General features: G+C 35.1%; 1 protein-coding gene across 4 annotated transcripts in view; it reads right to left on the bottom strand.

The window, feature by feature from the left end:
- LOC118747555 (C-1-tetrahydrofolate synthase, cytoplasmic) overlaps positions 1–17,406 on the bottom strand; it is a 247,948-nt gene that overhangs the window by 60,074 nt on the left and 170,468 nt on the right. Inside the window, exons 8-9 of one of the 4 annotated variants that reach the window (XM_036481615.1) lie at positions 2,112–2,397; positions 1,655–2,055 (exon numbers count right to left, since the gene is read on the bottom strand). The exons of 1 other annotated variant lie outside the window; for it this stretch is intronic. In XM_036481615.1, the coding sequence (XP_036337508.1) occupies positions 1,813–2,055; positions 2,112–2,397 (529 nt within the window). In that variant the 3' untranslated portion in view covers positions 1,655–1,812. Of the gene's footprint in view, positions 1–1,654; positions 2,056–2,111; positions 2,398–9,942; positions 10,718–17,406 lie in introns of those variants that run through there. 2 more of the 4 variants (XM_036481607.1, XM_036481623.1) reach the window with 2 other exon arrangements.

The following is a 17,406-nucleotide window of genomic DNA, read 5'->3' as shown; positions in this document are numbered from 1 at the left end:
AGCGCTTTGAGCACCCCCTAAATATTTTTTGATTTCAAAATAAAAAATAGGGGTATATTTCTTTCGATATAGAACAATCCTAGGGGGTCCCGGCGTTAAAAATCCGACCTTATTTTTTTACATACATTTTTGGACCACTTTAATATACATATATGTAGTATACATACATACATATATTTATGTGAGGTAATAAAGGCACATAAATACATGTCCATACATACATGTTTGCATTTGTTAAACACATATGTGCATATGTATACGCATATTTTGAGATTTGAATAATTAGATACAAAAACGATTACAAAACAAATTAAAGGATTGCAGTAGAAAGCACAGAGTAAAAAATACACAAGAAAATACAAAAGAAAAATAGGTATTTGTGAGTTAGGGAATAATTAAGATATTGTCAATAGAATTAAATAATTAGGCAAAAAAAAAAAAATATATATATATACATAATAATAATCATAAAATTTGGATTCAGTTAGTAGTAGAAATAAAGAAATAGTATAAGAGGAATTTTATGTGTTAAGTTTTTTTTTATTTAATTTAATAAATGAATTTGTATAATAATGAAATTCATTTGAACATAATATTATTATTTAGCATGGAGTGCTAGGAATTTTCAGGTTGGTGTGGGTGCTGCTTGGGCGCAGCTCAGAGGGAACGTGGGTATAGTACAGGTGACATGACGATTTAACAGGTGACTAACGTTTGACTAGCGGACTTGGTCAGGAAAAGGGAGTTTCGCTTGATGAACTAGGAGCCCCGGCGGAACTCAAGGCTAAGTGCCGTCGGCTCTTAGAAGGGGTGGTATGGCTCCAACTGACCCGGACAGGCTTCCATTTCTTTCGCTTTCTCTTTTTTATATTTTGGCATTACAGAAAATTTTTTTTTGTTGTAGCTGAAGGTGGAGGGGTGGCAAACAACCCCCCCAATTGGCCGTCGAGCTAGCCTGGGCCCACAAGCATGCCAACCTGCCACTTACCTCTGCCACAACAGCCAGCTACACAACATAAACGAGCCATTCCGTTGCTTATGCCAGAATTTTTATCCACGTTTCCAGGACGTTTGATATATCAGATCCGCTCTTCAGCATTAAAAAAGCGATACTATCCTATCTCAATAAATGAACTACTAACATAAAGACATAAAATCAGCTGATGAATTTAGTTCAGTAGCTGAACAGTTTTAGATCTCGACACTTAACCAACTTCTGCCTTTCGTGACTCGGCGCAAAAATTTAAAATAATGGTTCCGTACGTCATGCGGACTGCGTCCCTCGTGTGGATGGGCGGGAAAGGAGGGTAAAACCGTTGGAACTATTATTATTAATATAATCGTATAAAAATAAACATTTTGCCCAAAAACGTATAGTTCTATTTCACACGTAAGGTACTATTTTTCAAGTAATTTTGCAAAGAACCAACACGGTGCCACAGCTAAGGGAGCGAGTGCGAGAGAGACATCTGTCAGTTTATCAAACCTTAACCTCTTTTCTATCAATTGGCACAAGCCTTTTATTGTTTAAAATAGTTAAAACTTAAAGTATAAAATAAATGTTGCTGTTGTAAGAGCACGTTTGAACAAACATTGACTTTTCATGTTATCAGGTTGTGGTCCCTGCACGGGTGGGGTAATATATAACCGACCATTGTGATCAACTGCTTACATACATCTTTATGAATGCCAATTTTATTGTCCTTAGAAATGCATAAACATTTGTGAGTACATACATATAATACATATATAGTACATACATATGTGTGCAAATGTACATATACCATTATGTTAAGTACTTTATAAAATCCTTTAGAACAATCCTTCGATTTCTCCAGTTTCTGTGTTTAAATCAATATCATATATGGCAGGACGGGTAGATAGTCCAGGCATTTTGGTGATTTCGCCACACATTGCTACTACAAAACCAGCACCGGCGGAGACATACACATCTTGCACAGGCAAAGTAAAACCTTTGGGTGCACCCTTGATAGCGGCATCACCGGTTAAGGAGCCTGACGTCTTAGACATACAAACAGGTAGATCGTTGAAGCCCTTTAAATAAAAATGGTATGAAAGAACGGTAAATGATAATGATAAAAAGTACATACAGCTGCATTTAGTTTTTTTATAGATGCTAGAGCTTTTGGAGTCAGCTCTACTTTACTGGCCCCGTACATATTCTGTGCAATTACATTCATTTTTTCCTCCAGTGCCAGCTTATTGGGGTAAAGTAGTTTAAACCCTGTTGGACGTTCACACGCTTTTATAACCGCATCGGCAAGCTCAACGGCGCCTTCACCTCCATCACTCCAATGCGTACATAGAACAGCTGCGAAGGCACCGGCTTTTAAGGCAGCTTCCTTTATAAGATTGTGCTCCGCATCCGTGTCGGATCTTGAGAAAATTCGAAAATATATGATACATATATGCACTTATGTACAAATCGCAGACCGCCTTCAAAAGAGGAACAACTCAAATATAACTGCTTGTGGATCGTACAGATTCAACGCAATTAATAAAAAACAGGTATATAGTTAGTTTTTATAGTTAGGGAACATAATCATGAAGAAACAATTTTTTACAATAATTGGAGAAAAGTCCTTCGAATTGGTTTAAGTAAAAAAATCTAAATTTTTTTGGAATTTTGCCTCTTTTGAAGAGCGTTGTGATAAGTACATAAAAAAATGCATAAGATAATAAGACGAAGAAACACGCGAAAAGATAGTTGACGGACTTTTGAGCGCGCGTCTTTGTTCGTATGTAGCGACGAGCATTCTCGTATTGAAGGTTATCGAAATTGTAGTAGGGGAAATTTCATTCTAAGAGGACAGGATTCAAATATAACATGTTTGCTCACTAGTGACATTAGAGTTTTGACACTCCCTTAACTCCCTTACAAAAGCTTTAAAAGGTGTTAGCACGAGGCGATTTTGCGTTAAACTTTTGCGTTCAACTCACGCAGGGTTGCACGAAAAAAAAAGTTGAATGGCTAAATGTTGGCTGGCGACCAACTTGGTGAAAGCGATTTGTTGAAAGGCCGTTCAACCAAAAGTATAATGAAAAGTTAAACAATGCAAACGCCTTTTTATGGCGAATATTTTGATATTTTTTATATTTTGATATTTTTTGGCCATTAAATTTTTTTTTTTCGTGCAACCCTGCATGAGTTGAACGCAAAAGTTGCCTGAACACACACGAACACATACACAGTGCCTTGCTAAAGGTGTTCTTATACGATATGTATTTCCATCTGTAAATGTTACTTTTTCAATACATATATAATTGCGTACGTCTGTCAAATTCACAGTCTTTATTTAACTATTTAAAAATACGTTATTTGAAAACGAAATAAACTAAACTCAGATGATTCTATCTGTGTGTCAGATGAAAATAGAAACATTTCTATTTCGTATGTACGTTAAAGTGGTAAAAAAAATAAGGTCGGATTTTTAATGCCGCCACCCCCTAGGATTGTTATATACCGAAAAAAATATACCCATATTTTTTTATTTTGAAAAAAAAATAATAATTTAAGTAGTGCTCAAAGCGCTCAAAGTTTTCCAGGTATTTTATATGGAGAAAAAACAACTTTTAGTATAAATAGTGTAGAATTCTTGAAAATCAATATTTTTCGATCGCAAAACTTTACTTATCTTCAGGAGATTCTCAGTAATAATACTCAATTGTTTCTTTAAAAAAATTTTCATGGTAACTATATTTTATAGGTCCTCCAAAGCCCTTAGCAAATGCAATGTGGGGACCAATAAAAAATCTTTAATCATAAAAAATGGTTAAACAATTGGATATTAATACTGGAAGTCTCCTGAAGAGAACCACAGTTTTCCGGTCGAAAAATATTGATTTTCAAGAGTTTTATACCATTTCTACGAAAAATTGTTTTTTCTCCATATAAAATACATGGAAAACTTTGAGCACCTTGAGCACTCCTTAAATATTTTTTGATTTCAAAATAAAAAATAGGGGTATATTTTTTCAATATAGATCAATCCTAGGGTGTGCCGGCATTAAAACTCCGACTTTATTTTTTTGGACCACTGTACGTGCATCTGCTTTGTACAGAAACAAATCTAATTTTCCTTTACACGATATGTAAAAAGCGAGCCGATTTTGTCAAGAGTGAGCGAGAAAACTGTTTGTCATCGTACAGTTCTATAAGTAACGTAACTCTTCTTCTTACCGTTTTTCCTGGCAGGCTGTAGGTGTGTTTTTGGTTCAGTGTGTTAGTGTATTTTGAATAAATTGTAATAGAAATGGCGAAAACTGTAATAGAAATTGATTAAATTGTAAAAAAAAGAGTAAATGCCAAAAAACAGGTTATCTCAGCTGTAGGCATTTTTTGGTAATCAGCTGATAGACTTTAAACTCCTGATGGCAAATGGTAGTTACGAAAACTTACATGTAAAAAAGCTGATCACAGACATACGTATGTACATATGTGTATATGTTCGTGAATATTTTTGAATTATTTCCTGCTAATCTTATAATTAATGCTAGTATACAATTAAAAAGGGGAGTAAAGTTATTAATCATCAGATTTTTTGAGTTTATTTTAAGTAAATTTTTTGATTTGTGCCAAATTTTATACTAAAATATACCAACAGAATAAAGAAATACAGCAAAATAAACTGTTTTTTGGCACAATTCGTCAGTTTGTTTGATTGTTGAAATGAAAAGTTTATAGTTTTAAACGTACAACGGTCTTAGAAGGGTTTTTTCATTTTTGATGCAGTCTCCCAAAAATAAATGATCATTTGTGGCAACAGCTCTTTCGATGCTTGCAAGTTTTTTTTTTTTAATTTTGAGTTCTCGTACATCTTTTGATACGTTTTCTCTTTGAGAGCGAATGCTGCTGGATAATTTTGATTGGGGAACTCGAGAACACTTCTATGGTCCGTTCGACAACTTGATAAGATCTAATTCCTATGTCGCTCGTTGATTCCGAAAATCGAGTTTTTTTTTTAGGGACAAGTATGATATTTGAAATTTACCGTTACTCAGCTAAAATAAAAAAGTGGTTCCAGGTATATCTAACGAACCAGTTAAGCAATCTTAATGATATATAAATCTATTTTCGATAGTCCTAATTGTTTTTGAGAAATTTGTTAATCATTTCACATTTTTGTTTTTTTTTATGAAAAATAATATAAAAAGGAACCAAAAAATAACAGGTTTTTTGTACTTGCTTTTTCATATGTACAGTTTACAAAGAAAAATCACGCTACCAACGAAGAGGATCTATGGATAAATAAAAGTCGTGAATGGTCAAAGGCTTCGCTACCTTAGAGTGGTTTTTGTACGCGAATTTAGAGGTAGGTAGAGTAGAGAAACTTGACAAGGGATGGCATATGTCTGTGGTCTTATGCAAATAACCGCCGGAGTCGAAAAACCCGAATTCAAGAAAAAACGTTTTAAACATTTGGATTGTAATGTTAGCCTTATGGGGAAACCAAAATATTTTCGTCGATACCTTTTTAAATAGCCTAGCTGTAGAGATGGAATAGTAGTTGCAGAATTCGATAGCATGTCGTAAGCAGGGTTGTTGCGAATATTCGCATTCGCATTCGCAACCGCGGAGCTTCCGCATTAATTTTAACATTCGCTTTCGCTTTCGCATTCGCAATAATTAATGCGGAGCTTTTGGGAATGCGAATGTAACAAAACTGGTAAAATGTCATATTTATCAAATGTTATGTTTGTGTTATGTTTATGCTCATACATTGCATTCGAAATGATTACACACGTCAACAATTTTAGAAAAAGGTTTTGGATGGCATTCTTGTCAAGTTTGGATACCTGCTCAGACACTTATATACAACACCAAATATCCTATAATTCAAAAATTACCGACTTCTACCAATCTAAACATGCGCGTATAAAAACAACTCTTACTCTGCTATGCATCGATTTCTTCGTTAGTAGTTTGATTATTTTGTAAAAGAATGCGATTTAATACAAATGAAAAACATATGATATTCTTTTCAATTTTTCCTGTTGAAGCTTACCCCGCCAGCAATTGGAAGAGAATTTTATCGCCTATCGCCCCGATTTCACTTCTTCGTCACTATTGGAAGTTATCAAAGCGACAGCAAGGTATATTCAACAAGGTAGAAGTGACAACTCAGTCGAGCTCCCTCATAGCTGACTGAATGTCAAAAAAAATTAAACAAAGAAATTAACCCTTTGTTATGCATGTACCAAATTTTATCATTAGTGTTCGCGGAGCATTTGCCCTGAAGGAAACATTGGTCCAGTTGCAAAGAAAAATATATTCGTAGGTATAGTAGTTTTGTATCTAATGTATGTAATGCATAAGGTATGAGTTTTGTTCTAAAATTGGTTACATTGTCACGCAGTAGGGCACAACGGGTACAATTAACGATTTACTGATATGTAGGCACTTAGTCATCGAATTTTCATGTGCGTCGTTGGCAGGCACATAGTGTATCTGCTTAGAAAATCTTAGAGCCCCGGTTCGAATCGCATATGGCAAAAGTTTTATTTTCTTTATTTTTTTATATCTAAAATTTATTACAATGTGATGCATAAGCGGACAATTGGTCCGAGCCCAGGACGTTCAATGTTAAATGTAAAGAGAATTTTACATGTGCTTGGACCAAACCTTGGACTACTTACAATCACTTGTAGTATAGTTTGTGGTGTGCTCTAAGTCTATTTCAAGATCCTAAAGGGTGCTTATATAGTATGTTAGTGTACTCGTGGATCCGGTCGTGCTTGTTTATGGCACACTTGCTCAGTTTGGGTATGTGCATCAACAGCTAACTTCGTCCCCACAGACACCTCAGGTACGGCCAAATCTTGGGATAATTGAAGCATTGGGGAATCGCAAGGTAGAGGTACTGTGTCTGGGAACAAACGAGAGCGCTTAGAAATACTCAGTTGCAATGGGCAACAAATATAAAGTCACTGGCCCTAAAACGGTTCTCGCACACACACGAAGAGTATTCCAATGAAACAGCGCAGCTATTCGCCCACCTTTTTCGCTTCACTTGACAATAAAGTTTGTTGTCCTGGCTTTTGCCACACACAGCACACCGCTCGTAAATCCTATTCATTTTATTGTGTATTTAAAATCAGTAGCACAGCTCACAATTGAAATTTTAAACTAAAAAATTAGAATTTTTAATTGTATAGGGTTAAGAGTTGACATTTCAGTCGCAGTTCAAAAGAGAGAAATGTCGAAATCACTTCTACCTTGTTATGCCTTGAGCGACAGTAACTCATTTCACAAAAACAAAAACACTTCTGTCGCTTTTCTTTCTTCTTAACAGGTGCTCGGACGATTTTTACTCTTTGAGTTTTAAAAGCTTACAAAGCAAATGTTGAAAGTTCAATTAAGTAAAATGATATTTTTGTTTTCTTAATTTTTTTACTTTTCAGTTAACGTGCAAGCAATCATATTCGAATAACACAAAAAAAAATACGTGGGTGCTCGGGCCCCCCCCTAACTTTCAAATTTTCCTTATATATATATAAAATAGTACCCTGAAATGCCAGCTTAATAGGGTCGAGCCCCCCCTAAATTTCATTCTGGCTACGCCGATGCTTGGCAGGAGCATTTTTTCTTGAGGTGTACACAGATTTAAGAAATTTTATTGAAGCAAACGTCTTCAATTTTTTGAACGTCATTTTATATGCATTCTTCGTTTTTCTTGAGAGATGTGTACTATGCTTAAAGTTTGATTTTGTTAATTATTTCATTAAAAAATCGGGAATTATTAATAAATTTCTCAAAAACTGCTAGGCGTATCGAAAAGATTGTCCTATTTGTTCCTAAGGCATACGCGGTTAAGTGGAACCACTTTTTTAATTGCATAACGATAAATTGCGAACATCTCGAAAATTTGCCCATAAGAAATTCGGGAATCAGAGAGAGATTTTTCATAGGAATGGTATAATAGCCTATTTTTTCTGTAAACCAGTGTAATTGTTGATAATTATCACGTTATTATGGCGTTCGCGTGCGCAAAAACCTGCAAAGTTTGGGAAATTGAAGTTGCTAATTCTTTCTGGAAAAATTTTTACCAGCACCAATTTGCCAGCAAGAAAAACAGCTGATCAAAGTCAACTGACTGCATTTTATGGAATCAACGTCATTTTTTGTTTGCATTTATGTACATATGTGTTAATCTGATTATAGAATAAAATTAATTAATCATAATAATTACGATTATTAATTAAAATTTTTAATACTGATCATTGTCATATATTGTTTATTTTTTCACAAAAATTCTAAATTGCCAAAAAGTATTTGCATGTGGAACTTTTTTCATAGGAAGAAGCGATTGTAAACCATCTTTTGAAACGTTCGCTTAACTCAGCAGCATAAATAGGTTTGCCAACATTTTCGAAGATATTTATAGTATTTTCTTCAAAAAAATTGGAAAAAATATAGTACACTTCGAATATATATAGTATTTTATTTAAAAGAAAAAGTAAAAACGATTTTTGAGTGATGGAAAAAGTTCTTCCTGTGAATCCCGAAGTTGTGGGAATTGAGAGTAGGAATGAAATAATTTTAAGTAAATTTTTTAATTCTTTCGCAGTGTTTTTAAAAATATGTTACCTTTTTTGATTATAAACTCACAATGACCTTTTACTTTAAAGAACATTTCATTTAATATTCAGCCTCATTGCGTAAGTCGTAAATTGGGCTAAATTGTACGACTCGACAACATTGGCATTAATTGCGTTTGTTTTACGAATTTTCATGTTTTGGCGTTTTCGTACGCAAAAACTTGCAAAGTAGGGGACATTGAGAGAGCGAAAAATTACAGTTGAAGTTGCAAGTTTTTACTGGATTTTACTGGATAAATTTTTACTTGTAATAAGGAAACTGTTTGTGGGTTTTTATTGTTGAAATTCACAAACTAAACCTATTTAAATATAAAATATATTGTTTTATTAGGAAACAACCAATTGATCAGCTGTTCATGAAACTTGCAAACTATTACTGGAATAGCGTTCGCGTACTTTTTTGTAAATTTTGTCTATGAGAGCGAATTCTTAGAAATAAAGTTACTGGACAGTTGCTGGCAAGTTACTGGATAATTTGTAAACAAACACAACTATTGTCTACAGTCGTGCTGAAATAAGTAAACGACGAAAATCGTCGAAAACTGCAGTGCTGCCAAGTTTTTCGGTTTTAATACACTAGTCGAATCGAAATTTTAGGCAATGACATGAAATTTTCGATACGATTCGACTCTCGAAAAACGACTTGCATTCGACACGACTCTCGCAATGAGCCTGATTGTTATTTTAGTATAAAGGTCATCCATTTTAATACACATTTTTCGGCAAATTACTGAAATATATTTATATTTATAATTGAAGAAATATAGTATTATTGCGTACTATATTTCTTCCAACAGTATATAGTACGCCGACATGAAAAATAGTACAATACTATATATTATAGTACGGTTGGCAACCCTAAGAATAAACGCCTTGCCGATCGATGCTCCTGGGAGCAAAAAAATTTACCAAAAAAGAAATATATTTTTAACCGACTTTACAAAAAGGAGAAGGTTATCAATTCGTCGGAATATACTTTTTTTTAATGTATTTACCGCATAGCTTTGGACTACGTTAGCCGATTTCTATAATTCCCATTTGGTTTAAATCCGACCATTGGATCATGAAGAAATTAACGATAATCTTAAATTTTTATATGAGAATTGAAGTCGGTTTTTTTTTTGCTTTCTTCCTTTCCTTTCTTTAAAGTGCTGTATCTAGGAAGCCTTTTAACAAAACTTAATGGAAAAAAATTTATTTGTTCCGTTATTATGGGCTTTAATTAAAATTAATCCATTAATGTGCAACGTATAAAAAAAAATAAAAAAATTAGGAAAACATTTTTTCCTTTAATTTTTTTTCCTTTTGAGTGTTTCAAAATTGTTTTTTTTTTACATAAAAACATTGTCTATATTGTTAACTTTATGTACCTACATAAATGGGCATAATGAGCTACGAAGGCGCGTGGACTCTAGATCGTCTAACGCTCGAGCAATATGATGAATAGACTTGAAATTTTATGAAATTGTAAATTTTTGAAGAGGAAAGGTGTGTAAAAAAAAACAAAAACAATATGAATAAATCATATTAGCTTTACTAAAGTTCAGAAATCGCGAAAATGCATTCAAGGAAATAGCAGAATTGAACTTTGCTGCAAGTTCATATGGGAAATCTGCTTGCGACGGGATTGAGGAAATTTTAAGCCACTAGCAGCTGGAGCAAGTCTTCAACACCCGACGTTACAACAAATTCGTACACCCGAGGCCCTCTACCAATGTGATAAGAATAATTTAGAGAAAAAGAAGGTGCTGTATGTTTCCAATGGGATGTCTGTAAAAAAGAACTGCAACTAACTTTACAGTGGACTTTATTTCGACTATGACTACGTGAAAATTACTTTCAATAATATTTTACACCAGTGGTCGGCAGGCCATAGCTCAGTGAGCGCTCTCTGAGCACATGTGTGTGTCACACACACGATGCAGCGAAACAGCGGTTTATACAATATCTTATGAAGTTCAGTCCGTGGTCCAAAAGGAGTAGTTTGCTTGGTGGTCCCATGTTATCCAGTGGTGGACCAGAAGTGGTTCCATGTTTTGCAGCTTTGGACCGGAAGTGGTCCGGTCCAATTACATCTAGCCATTCCATATGAAAACATCTGAAAATACAAAAAATCGTCTCGGGCCCATTTTAGATTTTGCTGTAACTTTGAGGGACTCTTATTTAGGGTTCAAAAGAACAGAATTTACGCAAAATTAGATTCTTACAAACGTTCGTTTCCGCCCGTACGAATCAAAAGTTTTCAAAATGGTGATTTTCATTCGCAGCTTGACAGTGAATGGTGTTGGACGTCTCGTTTCTTTGGTGTTTAATATTGTGGAGAAATACAGTTAACTAAGCCGTTTTTTTCTTGTGCTCCGGCTATTTCACCCAAAGCGTGGTGGAACCCTGAGTTGGCAAAGACTTTTAGACTCCTTAAAGTGGCATATCAGAAATGCAAACTTCAACCCTCTATACAAAATTTAGACAATATTGCTGCACAGAAAAGAGAATGGAAAAAAATGGTTAAGGAAGCAAAAAAAGCGAATTTTGAGAGCAAGATTTCCGAGATTAATCAACAACCTAATACCAGGAGTGCATGGTGCTTTGTGAAAGCCTTAAGAGGTGAATTCCAGTAGCACGTTCCTATCCAAGGAAGACAACGTTAACTTCCTTAAAATGCTTAAAGAGCAAGTTCCCCAAAACGAGAGTTTGGAAATAAATAAACAAATAACACCAGACTGCAGTCTCGCGATCACTCAGGAAGAACTAGAAGATATTTTAAAAAGGAAAAACAAGAAGTCAGCTGGAGGGTATGATAGAATAACATACAAAATGATTAAGGCGCTACCTGACAGTTCTTTAAACAACCTCCGAACAACACTAAACGATATTTTTTTTGACTAACCAAATCCCTGACAACTGGCGAAGGGTCAAGATTGTACCCATCCCCAAGAAAGATAGGGACCTTGACAATTTTAGGAATTTTCGTCCTATAGCGTTAATTTAAGTGTTACTAAAATGTATAAACCTATGTGTTAAAAATAGATTAGAAGAGTTCTTACAACTCAATAATATTCTACCGCACTCCTCCTTTGCATATAGGAAAAAGAAGTCGGCGACCATGGCAGTTAATTATCTTCTGCATAAAACGGCTATTAAAAAACATAAAGGCAAAAAAATCATTTTCTGTGCCATTGACATCAGCATTGCCTACAATTGTGTAGACATAAACAAACTAGCTGTTATTATAAACAATGTAGGAATCAATTCAAACTACGCTGATTGGATCATAAATGCACTGGCATTAAGGAATCTTATACTAGCGGAAGAGTCAATCTACATCAGTGGTGGTCTACCACAGGGTAGCTGCCTCTCCCCACTCCTATTTAATATATATACCAAAGACTTACACAATATCAGAGATGAAAACACTAGCATCATCCAATTCGCAGATGATTTTGTGATTTGCTCGGACGGGGATGACGTGGAAAGTGCAACATGTAGGCTGCAACAAAAAATTACTATGTTTAATGAAATAGCGAAAAATCTAAACCTCTCTTGCAACCCACTGAAAACCAAAATATTGTATGTCAGCAAGGGCAGTAAAAAACGTATTCAAATAACTTTAGAAAACACTCAAATTGAGCAAACGAACGGTATAAAATTCCTAGGTAGATATATCAATACTTCTCTTACACTGACAGAGCACTACAATTCTGTAATTGCCAACTCCAAGAACAATTCCAAACTTTTCAAAATGATCACCACTGTAAAATCAGGACTAAGACCAAATGTTGCGCTTAATTTTTACAAGTCTTTTGTCAGATCCAAAGTTGAATACTACCGAACGTCAGCTGCAAATAGTACTGTAACAGTCAACAAGAAAATCAGAACGTTTCAAAATAGCTTCCTGAGAAGGGCGCTTGGAATAACACCAGCCACACCAATTCCCTTAATTTACGCACTTGCAAATGAGCTTCCGCCATTAGAGAGAGCCAAATGGCTCACCGCCAAAGAGCTGTTAAAAATACTTACCTCCGACGATCCATTTAAATCAGACATTATTAACCATCCCTACTTAAACTCCAGCTACAGTAAAACCTACTTGGAATTTAAACACTTTTTTGACCTCCTAGGGTCCGCTGATCACTTGCTCCCTCGCCCTAACTTAATTGTCTTGACCAATCTCCTGTCCAACAGCAAACGCAACACACCCAAGGAGACGCAACATCTGCGAATATCCTACATGATTACAGAAGATCACTTTTCAAAATTTTTTACACGGATGCTTCCATACAACAAAACTGTGCAGGGATTGGCATATACGACCTTCCCAATGATATAGAACACATGTATAAAATAAATTTTAATACATCCTCGAGCTTCGGTGAGGTTATTGCAATTTGGAAAACCTTGCAAACAGCGACCACAAACAGCTATGATAAAACCTAATCCACAAAATCATCAAAGAATCTCCTATTCTCGTCCATGTGATCTGGACACCAGCACATGTTGGAATAAGTGGTAACGAAAGGGCTGACCAATTAGCTAAAAAAGCGTCTGAACAGGCACAAACCATTGAGGTAAAATTAACAGCCACCGAAGCCAGTAGGAACATTTATAATCAGATAAAGAACACCTGGTACAATGATTTTTTAAGTTTCTCCAATGATAAACCGAACATTTTTTCCCGCATTTTTAATACCAGTCCAACTCACCCATGGTTTAGAAAATGTCCACTTACGCCCAAGCAAATCAAAATCATTAATAGAATTTTAACTGGCTATACGTATGATAAATCCTACTTATTTAAAATCAAAGCAATAAACTCGCATGCGTGTGTGGTCAGATTAGCAACTACATTGTGAAAGACTCAAAATCATCAGAGAAGGATTTGATGTAATCAAAAACTCGAACAACCTAGACGAGATACTCCAAGGTATGAACCCTGGCAAACTATCACAACTTGTACTTTTTATCGAAGAAGCACAAATCTCGCTTTAAATACTTTTCTAAAAAAAAAAAAATGCTTCGAACAACAACTCATTTTGATCGCGTTTTGACGTTCCAACGCATTCGCTCAGCGCGTATTTGGGGGCCGTACAAGCCCTCCGGCATATACAAACATGCACCTGGAAACAAAACCAAACGGCAGCGCAAACACGAAACTTTTCACCACACTCAATTCTGACTTTTGTGCTGTCATTTCGGACACACCAACATAAATCAGTAGCTGAAAAACGGCGGGCAACCAAACAACTCATTAAAAAAACACAAAAGTCGCACGGATGTGCATTCGTTTAAACAGACGGCAAACTCACAAAGAAATAAGGAAGACAATTACCCAGAACACCACTAGCAGCAAATCAATCTAAATAAGCAGCGAATAACACGGTTCACAACTTAGAGGAATAACCTGGCTTATGTAGCGCTCCGCTTTGCCACCACAACCCAAAACCCAAAAAAAAAAAAAAATGGCGATTTTATGCTTTATAAATGTAGCTCTAAAATGTTTCCTTTTTAAGATATCTACCCACTTGAGGCGGCATTTTGAAGGGAAAAGATGACATATCGTCGTTTAAAGTACAAAACCGCGTATAACCAAAATGCAAAACCACGTATGTGAGGTTGCATAAATTATCTTTTAGAGAGTAAAAACACTCATATTTCACAATAGTTCTCTTTTTTTTATAAAGAAATCGCACTTATGGCTAGTATATTTCAGGACGAATGGATGAGGATTGAGCCAAGAGCTTGTGTGAGTAAATCCAATTTTTGGCAGCCAATGTCAGTTACGCGGTTTTGCAGAATGACGGTACGCGGTTTTGTACTTTAAACGACAATATAAGTTAATACCTCCGAATAATGGGCGCGTCTTAAAATTACGTGTTCTTTTACTTATTTCTTGTGAACTTTAATGTACTCTAGCATTTTGACTCTTTTGAGTAAGCAACTTATGTTACTCAAAAATTAAATGTGCGTATCGTAGACGAAGCACAGCCACGAGTCGACCCGACTAGCTCACTACTTATAAAACAAATTTTTTGCTTGAAGTTGCAAACTTTTTCAAATTCGGAATATTCAGGTTACGAAATGAACGTTAGCCAAAATTGGCCTAATTTTTCTATTTTATTATAATAAATAACTATCATAAATTCATATTCTTCAATTCAATTCAATTTATTTGATATCGTATATATATTAGTACATTAAGATTAAATCTTTTATTGCACAATAAGAAATAAAAAGGATAAGAACATTAAATATAGGAAAACAAGAAGATATAACAAGGAATTAACCAATTTTATAGCACTTATAATTATAAAGAGTTATTACAATAACCAACATAGAAAATTAATAACCATTTTAAGTTATTTTATTAGAAAAATAATCGTTGATAAGACCCTCGAAGTTGTGCTTACGTAAAGAGTTCTGCAAAGATGCTGGCAGAGAGTTCCAAAGTTTTACAGCATTAACAAAAAATAATCTCGACGTGTTAAGATAATTATATTTCGGTAAAATAAAACTGGAAGAGCGTACACTTCTAGGGAACCTCAGTTTTTAATACAGGTTTTCCGGTTTATTAAGCATAATCAGTTTGAACACAAAAATGCAATTTCGAGCTTTTAAAAAGTTTCTTAGGTCGCATCCCACTATCGAGTTTCTGAGGGTATTTAAATGATCAAATTTCTTTAACCCATGTACACATCTGGTGGCAAAATTAAAAGCAACATTAAGTTTTTGAAATGATCGAGAGTCAAGTTCGCTATACACTACATCAGAATAAGTAATGAGGGGAACAATTAGACTAATTACCATTTTTTTTCTTAGTGACTTGGGGTGTAAAAGCAGAGTTAGCTCGGAGACACACCGCAGTGTATAGTAAATTTTTTTAACTACATCGTTTATGTGATCCTCACAAGTCAGTCTAGAATTTACTATGAAACCAAGATTTTTTACTTTATCAACTAATTGAAGAATATCAGCACTAAGATATAGGTGAGGATCCTCAGAGGGCTGGATCTTATCCTTGCATACTGGAAGCACATGAGATTTCCTAGCATTAAGGAGAAGCAGGGTTTCATTTGACCACTTAAGAATAGAATGCAAATCGTAATTTAGTTGAAGCGCGATTTCATGAACCATGCCAGTGCGACCAGAGAGATAAAGCTGAACGTCGTCAGCGTAAGCATGTAAACGGGCATGTGAGCATGCATTGAAAATATCATTTATAAACATCCTAAGGAGAAGACGGTTAGGTATGGAACCTTGTGGAACGCCAGAGTGAATGTGCAGAAGATCAGAGAAAATGTTATCAACTTTTACTTTTTGCATTCTATTACTTAAGTAGCTACTAAGAAATCGCACGGCGTTCGATACATGAATCCTATGTAGAATTTTCCGCTGAATCCAAATATTATGGTCTCACATTGTAAAAATGAAAAGGTTTCCAAAATATTTCAAAATTTCGCTAGTTTTGTTATTTTCATATTAAGTGCATGTGCAAGTGGATTTTATATAGCAAAAATGTAGTGGCTATACAAACACCACTTGCACATGTAATAATAATAATAATAGATTGGCGCTTACACATATGTTAGTGTTTGGCCGAGCTTCTCCTCCGATTTGTGGTGTGCGCCTTGGTGGTGACACACGAGCGGTGGGGCCTACAATTTTACGTCGACTCCGAACGGCGATTATATTTTTTACGAGAAGCTGTTTTTCATGGCAGACATACACTCGGAGGTTTGCCAATGCCTGCCGATGAACGGCCACTGTTAAGAAAAAACCTTTTTTCTATATTTTTTTGCGATGTTGCTTTCACCACTTGCACATGTACTAAACAAACATAAAAATAACAAAAACGAGCGGTCGTAGGTTTCGTATTTTCATCTAGCAGGCAACACGTTTATTTCGTAACCTGAATATTGCGAATTTTAAATATGTATTTCGCAACTTTAAGCAAATGTTTCTTTTATAAGCAGCGATCTGTACAGGTCGACTCGTAGCTGTGTTTCGTCTATGATACGCGCACTTAATTCCTGAGTAACATAAGCTGCCTACTCAAAACAGTCAAAACGCTACAGTCGATTAAAATTCACAAAAAAGAAGTAAAAAACACGTAATTCTAAGACGCTGCAATTATTCGGAGGTATTGACTTAAACGACTTTCTTTCCTTGCATTAAAACTATCATCTTTTCCCTTTAAAATGCCGCCTCAAGTGGGTAGATATCTTAAAAAGGAAACACTTTAGAGCTAAATTTGTTAAAGCATAAAATCGCGATTTTTAAAACTTTTGATTCGGACAGGCGGAAACGAAGGTTTCTAAGAATTTAATTTTGCGTAAATTCTGTTCTTTGGACCATAAAGAATAGTCCCTCAAGTTACAGCAAAATCTAAAATGGGTTCGCGACTTCAATTAGACGATTTCATATGGAACGACTCCATCGCAATGTTAATGTAACCGCATTTTCTCCATATGTTTGGACCATTTGGTTACTAGTGTTGGTAACAAGGTAGCGCGGTCTTGTTCTAATATTTAACCTAGTCCTACTTTTTGCAGGGAAGCAGTGCATTTAACGCACACAGTCTCACTTATTGAATGTAAGTATGCCCACCATTGATTTAGAGACCAGAAGCAACATAAAATACACGTATGTATTTGTTTTTGCTCTAATGCTACTACTTGTTTTATATGCCAGGCAAACTATTAATTTTTAATAATGCTATATTTTCTGTTTTATGCTGTTAGATCTGAACAAAATTTCGATCAGCTGATCCTTAAACCTGCAAGCTTTCGCAAA

The sequence above is a fragment of the Rhagoletis pomonella genome, unplaced genomic scaffold (genome assembly GCF_013731165.1).
Source record: "Rhagoletis pomonella isolate Grant_MI unplaced genomic scaffold, Rhpom_1.0 Rhpom_scaffold_00001, whole genome shotgun sequence".
In the NCBI taxonomy this organism is placed as follows: domain Eukaryota; kingdom Metazoa; phylum Arthropoda; class Insecta; order Diptera; family Tephritidae; genus Rhagoletis; species Rhagoletis pomonella.
The sequence above is the reverse complement of the archived record's forward strand: the minus strand, read 5'-3'. Positions and strand labels throughout refer to the sequence as shown.